The sequence below is a fragment of the Centruroides sculpturatus genome, unplaced genomic scaffold (assembly GCF_000671375.1).
Source record: "Centruroides sculpturatus isolate CEXI.00-Female unplaced genomic scaffold, Cexi_2.0 scaffold180, whole genome shotgun sequence".
NCBI lineage: Eukaryota > Metazoa > Arthropoda > Arachnida > Scorpiones > Buthidae > Centruroides > Centruroides sculpturatus.
The window spans coordinates 617,998-630,185 of record NW_019384918.1 but is presented as its reverse complement, the minus strand read 5'-3'; the positions used below and the strand labels follow the sequence as shown (position 1 = coordinate 630,185).

Below are 12,188 nucleotides of genomic sequence, written 5' to 3'. Positions count from 1 at the left end.
CCCCCTATAACACTGTTGATAATTCCGTTTTATGTGAATTCCATGTTGTACGAGTCACTTATATTTTACAAATACGTGTGCCGGGCTGTGAACGGCTCGCATATTTGTAAAATCTAAGTGACTCGTACAACATGGAATTATCAACAGTGTTATAGGGGGGTCGACTGTATAAGATTTTCAAGACTGCAATATTCATGATTTATGGAATATAAATGGAATCTATTCTGTGGCAAAGAAACTTTGAACAAAATTATAACATTTTCTAACATTAAATGATATATAATTATCTTAAATTATCATTTGTAGAGTTTCATATGAAAAATATTAAGGTAAATACAGTGTAGGATTACAGAAACTACACTCAAATCCAGTATCAGACTATCATTTACTCTGTTTTGTTAAGTTTCTCTACATAATGTTGTTTCTAATGTTCAAAACATAGCATTTTATTATTCCAGTAATAGATTTCTGAATGTGTGAAATTATTGAATTGTTAGATAAGGATCTGCCATAGAATAGAATCTGGATCTATGTGCTAGTTCTCTATAAATCTATAGTTTTTATGGAAAGAATTATAGAAAATTACCAGATAGACCCAGCATTGCCTGGGAGTACGAGTCACTTAGATTTTACAAATATGTGTGCCGGGCTGTGAATGGTTCACGTATTTGTAAAATCTAAGTGACTCGTACAACATGGAATTCATATAAAACGGAAAAATCAACAGTGTTATAGGGGAGTCGACTGTATATAATTAATTGCAAAACAGGCAGTGGATAAATAAAATATTAAATAAAAATGTAGTAGGTTGAATAAGTACTATGTCGTCTGATAGAAATGTTTTTTGCAGGGAAGACATCTTTGCTGTCTCCTAGGCAATAGAGAGCTGTTCCTTGTATGCAGGACTTTTAGGCCACAGGGTTTTATTGGAGATTTTTTTTTAATCACAGTTTCATGACATTGAGGCCCAGTTAAGCTGTCTTTTTTGATTTTCTCTCTCTCCAAGTATCAGAGAATGTTCTTCAACTTTCTCATTTTCATCCTTTTTCCACTATATTTCTAACCTCAAATGTTTAGCAGATTCCGGTATGTAGTTGGAAGACATTTTCCTCAAGCTAATCCGTACAAATTTCAATAGTCAGAGATAACTGGAAAATAAAGCAATGATTTTGTAACAATTAAAATTTGCTTTATCTGCAATAAGACCCACACTGACTTAAAATGAAGGAAGCTTTTCGTTCTCCAAACATTTTGTTTCAAGATTAACCTTTGTACAGTGGGTTAGTCAGCTACGGCGCTATCACAATGTAGTGGAGAATAAACATGTTTTTCTCGTTACTGTTTCGGGAAAAAATTTTTTAAACAGTTATGTCTAGTAAAGAAAAATCTTTTTTTATTGTCACATAATTCCTTTTTTATGTGAATTTTTTTTTTGCGGTAGTTTTCGGCGATATCCGCAAAATTCTTTTGCGGATATCGCCGAAAACTACCGCGGTTGAGAACATTAAAAGAAATCTTGACTTCAAAATCCAAAAGTATTCAGTAAAGAGTATTCTCAAATCTTGAGAATCAAAAGAATCAATCAAATAATTTATATTGATTATTTTATTTCATTGTCTCAATTTTAATTAGCATGCTGTTTTTCTGGGATACATTAAATTTATTAAGGTATTACTGTACTAAGAAATATGTATGTATTAATAGATGTTAAAGATCAGTCTATAATTCAAGTGCAGTACAGAATTGCAGTAGATGAATCTGTTAATTCATTATACAGTAATACCCCGAACTTACGCGATAGCTGGGACCGAGCAATAACCACGTAAGTCGGGGTATAATTTCACAATTCGTGTAAAATCCAAATCGAATGTATGTAAGCTAATAAATGGTCTAGTTAATCTTATCTCGTCTTTTGATTCGTTCACGGTTACAAGAAATCACCATATAGAGTCTCTCAAGTCTCCGTAGATATAACAAACACAAATAAATAACACAAAATAAATTGTAGCTATGTATCGATTCCGCGCGACACGTCCGAACATGTAAGCTGAACAATAGTGTGGGGGGAGTGAGTAATTGAGAGTTGCGTGGCGCTCAAACAAAAGATGAATTGACGAGATTTGAAAATCGCATTAACTCCGGGTTCATGTAAGTCGAGGTATTACTATACTATAGTTTCACTATACACCAAACTGCAAGCTATACTATTTAATCCACTTTAATTGTATCCAAAAATAATATATTTTATATGGAACAGAACTGAAAAATGTTATTATCTGGGTGTACTGTAACTGAATATATAAAATATACAATAGTACTTGTATTTATGATTTCGTGGATGGTGATTGGTTAGGTCAACCCTTTCCTAATGCTACTGAAATCTAATTCTAATGAATAAGAATATGTAAATAGTCTAATTATTTAGTTTTCTAATTGTAAAATTATTTATTTTAGATAAATTTCTTCAAGAAAAGAATTTAAGTCAAGATAAAATGGATAGTCCGGAAGCAGATAGAGATATCAGTATTGTAAATGAATCAAATCCTTTACAAAAGAATGAAAATAGCAGACTTTTGAATTCCTTTTTAGTTACAACACCTGATTCGTTGAACAATTCTGCATCTCCCGAAGTAGAAAATCTAGACAAGTTAATCAGCGATAAAAATGTAGAATCTGGAATTGAAATTTCTAATTCTCATTCTGCAGAACATATAGTGGATGGTCCTTCCCTTACAGATGAAGCAGTAGATAGTATAAATTCTTCATTGAGCGAATCGCTACAAAAAGATACTTGTGCAGACGAACGGCATAAAATAAACGAAAGTAATTCCCAGTCGAACGATAAAAACGATATTGTCAATGCTTCTACAGTTGAAATTATTGAATTTCTAGAAGAAGAAACAAGTTGTCTATCTTCAGATGAAAGTAAGTTTTAAATAAAGTTTAAAATTAAATAGTATAAAGACTTTTTTATAGTGTAGAAATTGATAAAACTATATTTATGGTGATAAATTTCGTAAAAGTGAAATCTTAAATTTTCATTTTTTCAGATCATATAAAACTTTATATAGGCTAAAAATATAACATTCATATTCATGTATGTTTCCATATTTTATATATTTTCTATATTTATACATAATTCACAAAATTTCATGAAAAAAATCATTTTCTATAAATAGAATTCCAATCTAGTGCTGCGATTAAATTTAACATTACAGTCGATCCCCCTATAACACTGTTGATAATTCCGTTTTATGTGAATTCCATATTGTACGAGTCACTTATATTTTACAAATACGTGTGCCGGGCTGTGAACGGCTCGCATATTTGTAAAATCTAAGTGACTCGTACAACATGGAATTATCAACAGTGTTATAGGGGGGTCGACTGTATAAGATTTTCAAGACTGCAATATTCATGATTTATGGAATATAAATGGAATCTATTCTGTGGCAGAGAAAATGTGAACAAAATTATAACATCATCTAACATTAAATGATATATAATTATCTTAAATTATCATTTGTAGAGTTTCATATGAAAAATATTAAGGTAAATACAGTGTAGGATTACAGAAACTATACTCAAATCCAGTATTAGAATATCATTTACTCTGTTTTGTTAAGTTTCTCTACATAATGTTGTTTCTAATGTTCAAAACATAGCATTTTATTATTCCAGTAATAGATTTCTGAATGTGTGAAATTATTGAATTGTTAGATAAGGATCTGCCGTAGAATAGAATCTGGATCTATGTGCTAGTTCTCTATAAATCTATAGTTTTTATGGAAAGAATTATAGAAAATTACCAGATAGACCCAGCATTGCCTAGGATAAAAGAAAAGTAAACTTTTAATATGATTTCCCATTGGTTAATGTATATATTTAAATATAAATATCAACAACTCATAGCCCGAGTAGTAAATACATCACCAAACGATCGCCTAAATATCGGGCTATAATACGGCTAATTAAATGATTGGAATATAGTAATTTGACACTAGAGGTAGATGTTAGGCGCCATCTCTTAAGTAAATTAATAATTAAAATTAAATAAATAAATCAATAAATAAATTTAGAATCTTCTGGAATAAAAGAACTGGCCCGGGGCGGGACTCGAACCCGCAGCCTCCGCTTGCCGTGCGGCGCGCTTACCAGTTACGCTACCCAGACCCTCGAGCTAGTCTTCGCTTCCAGAAGTATATTAGATTTAGATATAACCTTACTTGGTTAAATACATCACTGACTGGGGACGACTCCTTCGCCCACGGCCATAGCGGCACTCAGCCAGCTAACGCAACACCCGGCGAGGTATATATATATATAAACATCAACAACTCATAGCCCGAGTAGTAAATACATCACCAAACGATCGCCTAAATATCGGGCTATAATACGGCTAATTAAATGATTGGAATAAAGTAATTTGACACTAGAGGTAGACGTTAGGCGCCATCTCTTAANTTACTTAAGAGATGGCGCCTAACGTCTACCTCTAGTGTCAAATTACTATATTCCAATCATTTAATTAGCCGTATTATAGCCCGATATTTAGGCGATCGTTTGGTGATGTATATATTTAAAAAAATAAGTCTGAATAAACTGTCACATTATGATGACTCACTCATGCAAAGCTTCAACCACTTCCAACATTTCTTTTTAATCTTCTGGGCATTCTCCTAAATAAAAGCTTTGCTTTAAAAGAATTTAGTAATTTAATATTTAGTTGGGCCTTCGTTTGAATGTAGTGCAGTCTTGAATCTCTTCAGTGTCAACTGACCAGTTTTGCTGTATATTCAGGGCTAATTTTATTCCATTCTGTGATAAGTGCATTTTTTTAGATTACTTTTATTACTGAAGTAATGTTTCTAGATCCTTCATTTAAGTTTCTCTCATAAATTAATTGTAAATATTCATATATCAAATGCCTTTTTGTCTGTATTTTAGATAATTAAACATTTGTTTCAAATACAACCAACAACAAAACATATACTACCTTATGTTTATTCAGTAATTAAACTTAACAACACGCAAAAGACCATTATGCATTTCAACAACAAAAAAGAATGTTGTCCTTCTCAAGCTGGTTTTTAATTCTACAACTCCTTCAGCCAACATATAACACAATAAAAAAGTTTACTTTTTTTTACAATCTTCCTTATTTTTTACCATGTTAAAAAAACACCATTGTATGTATATCTGGAAAAAATTCTTCCACCACTGTGATTGCTTTGAAGAGCTCTTTTGAGTGACTCGGGTCTTGACTGGATTTAAAATTGCAAAGGGTTACAATTCCCTGTTGAGCTTTTAAAAATTGAAAACAGTAACTTCTTAGAAAGAACATTCAGAACAGTTAATCACAGATTGAACGTTTTTGTCATTTACAATTTTTCGAATTGTATACTCAATTTTTTAAATGGGTACCCAATGTTTAGTACCAGTATATTTCTAGGAAAGTGATCACATGAATGAATTGTGATACTAAAGCAAATATCTGGAGGAAATCTTATTCTCAGTCCCTTTCATCACTGTTCTGACACATGTGGACGGCATTTTCTTCAGTACATTTTGCCACTTCCGTCACTAATTTCTAATTGTCATTACCATTTCTTTAGAACTTATGCAAAATGCAAAAATGATAGCTGATGGTGGAAATTCTGCTATCCTAATAGTATTAGATTTGATATTTAAATCAGGGCTGTGGAGTCAGAGTCGGAGTCGTAGAGTTTTGGTGTTTTAGCTGGAGTCGGAGTCGGATGGTAAGGAAAAGTCGGAGTTGGAGTCGGTAGATTTTTACGCGACTCCACAGCCCTGGCACGGCTACGGAGTCGGAGTCATGGAGTTTAGGTGTTTTAGTCGGAGTTGGATGGTAAGGAAAAGTTGGAGTTGGAGTCGGTAGATTTTTACGCAACTCCACAGCCCTGGCACGGCTGCAGAGTCGGAGTCATGGAGTTTAGGTGTTTTAGTCGGAGTTGGATGGTAAGGAAAAGTTGGAGTTGGAGTCGGTAGATTTTTACCCGACTCCACAGCCCTGGCACGGCTGGAGAGTCATAGTCATGGAGTTTAGGTGTTTTAGTCGGAGTTGGATGGTAAGGAAAAGTTGGAGTTGGAGTCGGTAGATTTTTACGCGACTTCACAGCCCTGATTTAAATGACAATAATTAACTTTTCCTGAATTTTCAAAGGTTACATAATGCAATTTTCAAAAAGACTTGAACTTATTTAGCTACAAAACCTATCACATGAATTCAGAAAACTAAAAAATTTACTGAAAACAAATATAAATTCTTTATGAAACAGTTTTATACTTGTAATACTTTGTAAATTGTAATTTGAAATGTATTATTGATTTTTGAATTGAAATCTAAAATCACCCCAAAAAAAACTTTTATTTTTTTATCTTAAATTATTTTATAATTTATATCAACTTGATATATATTAAATACTTACGATAATAGACACGATAAACATTTTATATTTAAACTTTTGATTTGAAATTTAAATTATCTTTGGATTAAACTTGAAAACTTTGGATAAATTTATAAAATAAATTTGCTTATCATCGTTTTCCTATTAATTACGTTTAATCATAAAATGTTTTAGATATACGTGAGAAATCTTTAAATATGTCTAAAAATAGAACTTTGTAAAGAATGTAGTAACATGATTTCATGTATCTCTGCATTTTGCTGATGCGTTAACAACAAATATCTATTTTAAGCTAACCTTCAATTTTTGTTTTGGCGTTTTAAAGTTCAAGACTCCGATATCAAATTTATAATCGCAAAGTATAATTAGTAAACTTCACGGGGATATTGCGAATTTTATTTTAATGACAATTAAATTAAAAACGTAAAAAATATTAAACTTCAAATTAAACAGTTCAAATTACTATATAATTGGATAAAAATATAGTTTAATTTGATGTAAGCATTTCTTTTCTTTTTGTTATTTATTACTGATTTAACAATGAAATCTGGTACAGTTGCATGCCACCTGTGTATAATTCAAACAGTTTATTATCTATGTGCTAGTTCTCTATAAATCTATAGTTTTTATGGAAAGAATTATAGAAAATTACCAGATAGACCCAGCATTGCCTGGGATAAAAGAAAAGTAAACTTTTAATATGATTTCCCATTGGTTAATGTATATATTTAAATATAAATATCAACAACTCATAGCCCGAGTAGTAAATACATCACCAAACGATTGCCTAAATATCGGGCTATAATACAGCTAATTAAATGATTGAAATGAACGTCTACCTCTAGTGTCAAATTACTATATTCCAATCATTTAATTAGCCGTATTATAGCCCGATATTTAGGCGATCGTTTGGTGATGTATATATTTAAAAAAATAAGTCTGAATAAACTGTCACATTATGATGACTCATTCATGCAAAGCTTCAACCACTTCCAACATTTCTTTTTAATCTTCTGGGCATTCTCCTAAATAAAAGCTTTGCTTTAAAAGAATTTAGTAATTTAATATTTAGTTGGGCCTTCGTTTGAATGTAGTGCAGTCTTGAATCTCTTCAGTGTCAACTGACCAGTTTTGCTGTATATTCAGGGCTAATTTTATTCCATTCTGTGATAAGTGCATTTTTTTAGATTACTTTTATTACTGAAGTAATGTTTCTAGATCCTTCATTTAAGTTTCTCTCATAAATTAATTGTAAATATTCATATATCAAATGCCTTTTTGTCTGTATTTTAGATAATTAAACATTTGTTTCAAATACAACCAACAACAAAACATATACTACCTTATGTTTATTCAGTAATTAAACTTAACAACACGCAAAAGACCATTATGCATTTCAACAACAAAAAAGAATGTTGTCCTTCTCAAGCTGGTTTTTAATTCTACAACTCCTTCAGCCAACATATAACACAATAAAAAAGTTTACTTTTTTTTACAATCTTCCTTATTTTTTACCATGTTAAAAAAACACCATTGTATGTATATCTGGAAAAAATTCTTCCACCACTGTGATTGCTTTGAAGAGCTCTTTTGAGTGACTCGGGTCTTGACTGGATTTAAAATTGCAAAGGGTTACAATTCCCTGTTGAGCTTTTAAAAATTGAAAACAGTAACTCCTTAGAAAGAACATTCAGAACAGTTAATCACAGATTGAACGTTTTTGTCATTTACAATTTTTCGAATTGTATACTCAATTTTTTAAATGGGTACCCAATGTTTAGTACCAGTATATTTCTAGGAAAGTGATCACATGAATGAATTGTGATACTAAAGCAAATATCTGGAGGAAATCTTATTCTCAGTCCCTTTCATCACTGTTCTGACACATGTGGACGGCATTTTCTTCAGTACATTTTGCCACTTCCGTCACTAATTTCTAATTGTCATTACCATTTCTTTAGAACTTATGCAAAATGCAAAAATGATAGCTGATGGTGGAAATTCTGCTATCCTAATAGTATTAGATTTGATATTTAAATCAGGGCTGTGGAGTCAGAGTCGGAGTCGTAGAGTTTTGGTGTTTTAGCTGGAGTCGGAGTCGGATGGTAAGGAAAAGTCGGAGTTGGAGTCGGTAGATTTTTACGCGACTCCACAGCCCTGGCACGGCTACGGAGTCGGAGTCATGGAGTTTAGGTGTTTTAGTCGGAGTTGGATGGTAAGGAAAAGTTGGAGTTGGAGTCGGTAGATTTTTACGCAACTCCACAGCCCTGGCACAGCTGCAGAGTCGGAGTCATGGAGTTTAGGTGTTTTAGTCGGAGTTGGATGGTAAGGAAAAGTTGGAGTTGGAGTCGGTAGATTTTTACGCAACTCCACAGCCCTGGCACAGCTGCAGAGTCGGAGTCATGGAGTTTAGGTGTTTTAGTCGGAGTTGGATGGTAAGGAAAAGTTGGAGTTGGAGTCGGTAGATTTTTACGCGACTTCACAGCCCTGATTTAAATGACAATAATTAACTTTTCCTGAATTTTCAAAGGTTACATAATGCAATTTTCAAAAAGACTTGAACTTATTTAGCTACAAAACCTATCACATGAATTCAGAAAACTAAAAAATTTACTGAAAACAAATATAAATTCTTTATGAAACAGTTTTATACTTGTAATACTTTGTAAATTGTAATTTGAAATGTATTATTGATTTTTGAATTGAAATCTAAAATCACCCCAAAAAAAACTTTTATTTTTTTATCTTAAATTATTTTATAATTTATATCAACTTGATATATATTAAATACTTACGATAATAGACACGATAAACATTTTATATTTAAACTTTTGATTTGAAATTTAAATTATCTTTGGATTAAACTTGAAAACTTTGGATAAATTTATAAAATAAATTTGCTTATCATCGTTTTCCTATTAATTACGTTTAATCATAAAATGTTTTAGATATACGTGAGAAATCTTTAAATATGTCTAAAAATAGAACTTTGTAAAGAATGTAGTAACATGATTTCATGTATCTCTGCATTTTGCTGATGCGTTAACAACAAATATCTATTTTAAGCTAACCTTCAATTTTTGTTTTGGCGTTTTAAAGTTCAAGACTCCGATATCAAATTTATAATCGCAAAGTATAATTAGTAAACTTCACGGGGATATTGCGAATTTTATTTTTATGACGATTAAATTAAAAACTTAAAAATTATTAAACTTCAAATTAAACAGTTCAAATTACTATATAATTGGATTAAAATATAGTTTAATTTGATGTCAGCATTTTTTTTTTGTTATTTATTACTGATTTAACAATGAAATCTGGTACAGTTGCATGCCACCTGTGTATAATTCAAACAGTTTATTGATTCAGACATCAAAGTTTTATTTAACGTTAACTTGTGCCGCTCTGTGTCGGATTAAGTTACTTTAATAAAATGCAATGTGCCATTCCTCGGTTTCCTATTTTAATAAAGCCGGAAGGTATTTTAAAAAGTAAATAATCAAGTATTTTTTTTTACTTATTTAATTTTCTGATTATTTAAAAAATTTATAATATAATTAATTTAGTAACAGTTAATTCAGATTTTGAATAATGTTATACTATTAGCTGATTTTTTCTTTTCTGAGAGATATATGTATAATTGAAAGTTTGTTTTTAATAATAGTTTTAATATACTGTTTATTATTTTTTTTAGATGATAATTTCCTCATAATTTAATTTATGTATAATACGCACACTATGTTAAATGTTTAATATATCAATACATTTCATAAAATGTAAAATTCTTTTAAACAGTCTAAAATTCTAGTCTCAATTGGTTTAAAGTTAAAATATGTAATTAAAAGAAAACCAAGATAATATATATCAGGGGTGTACAACTTTTGTGTACATAAGATCTACTTTTTATCTTAAAAATGTGTCGCGTTCGACTTGTCGTAGGCATAGTCTAAGTGGCGAGGGGAGGACGTGGAGGTCCAATATCACTATAGTTGCTTTTGCGCGTTACATACACGCGTTGCGTTCGGTTACAGTGTAACACATTAAGTCAAGACTTCGTGAGTGATCGGCCAAACTTGGCTTTGCAATCGACCGGTTGATCGCGATCGACTTGTTGGCCACCCATGATATAGATTGTTTATTTATTTAAGAACTTTTATATGATTTCCAATTAATTAAAATTGTTTCTTTAGAGTATATAAAAGCTGTTTCTATTTTTTAATGTATTTCTAGAATTTTTAAAATTGGATAGATTGCGAAATGTAACTGAATTACTTAACTAAAAGTTATTAAAATCTGACTTATGAAAGATCGTTTATGTTATTTATTTGAAATGAATAAAAATTCATAATTATTTCATTTGGAAAATTGATAAGTTTATTATTTTTAACGTATTTTATTTGTTTTTATTGTGATATATTTGTAAAGATTGCCAGTCTGCTATAGAATAATAAAATTGTTTACTGCATTCTTTTACAATGAATAGCTTTTGATATATTGTTACTTCAATAACGGCATATAATCCGTATTTACTAAAATTTTAATAAGGAAATATTTTAATTATTTTCAATTTTGTTCAAAAACTTGTTAAGTCATTTATGATTGATATTTATTCATATATAAAACTATGTTTCAGTATAGTGAATGTCATCATAAGCAACTTTTGCTTTATAATAATATTGAAAATAAATGTCCTTTACATAAGATATGTAAATTACAGTCCCGTATCCAGTTATGGGACTGTACAAACAGTAATTTTTCTCTTTCCCAGCCAGCACTAGGCCAATTAATTACAGTCCAAGTGTAAAACCATAACAGTTACCTAAGTTTATGTGACAAAAGTGAAAACAGAGATTATATACATGGATGACTGTAGAAAATTTTGCAGGGAGGAACAGAGCTTGGAGACAAATCATTACGTCAATAAATTTTTAAGTTTTTTACCTGCCGAGGGCCAAGACCATCCAACCGGTAAATTTAAGACAAACAAAGTGTTCCATGGTTAAGACTGTAAAGTTACATATCTCAATTACTTTTATGATTATAATTTATGGAAATTTTTGCTTGATTCCATTTGTCCCCCTCTGCGGATGCCATGATTGTTTATATTTTATATGGGGCACTGCCGACTAAGCTGAAGGAGCTTAGCCACCTCATAGTTCTCTATAGTTACAGTGCTGATAAATTAAAATCCTGTTAATTTAATTTTCTTACTGAATTAAAAAAACAATTGCAATAAATTTAATACTGTAAATAATAATAGGAAATAAGTATTGTAATAAAATTAAACAAATGCTACTTGTAATTTTAATTTTAAAGTGTATTAATCTATATATATAAATGAGAATGTTTGTTTGCTATGCATGTCTAGGTCGTTTGACCGGTTGCAATGAAACTCAGCAGTTCCTTTTCAAATACTTCTAACTTAGATAATGTCGTACATCCCATCCGAAATTATCGATCGGATTTCTATACATCAATTAAAACATAATATAATTCTTACAAAAAAGGATATATTGGGTTGTTCAGAAAGTAATTTCGTTTTTTCTGTGGGAAAAAAAACAATATTTTTATAATAAATAAATATTTTGTTGAATTATTTATCAACCATTTTGTTGAAATATTTGTTGTCATCGTTTCTGGTAATAGCACGATTTCACATTCATAAAAGTTTTGATCGTTGCTTACAAAAAACCGATCCAAGTGATTTTTGACATTGTCATTTCAAGTAAATGTCTTACAGTTAAAAAAAATTGTATAGAC

At 30.7% G+C, this 12,188-nt stretch overlaps 1 protein-coding gene across 3 annotated transcripts in view; it reads left to right on the top strand.

The window, feature by feature from the left end:
- Positions 1–12,188, top strand: part of LOC111631817 (traB domain-containing protein-like) — a 32,308-nt gene that overhangs the window by 1,862 nt on the left and 18,258 nt on the right. For all 3 annotated transcript variants that reach the window (XM_023376125.1, XM_023376128.1, XM_023376126.1), the window contains exon 2: positions 2,455–2,925. In XM_023376125.1, the coding sequence (XP_023231893.1) occupies positions 2,455–2,925 (471 nt within the window). The remainder of the gene's footprint in view (positions 1–2,454; positions 2,926–12,188) is intronic.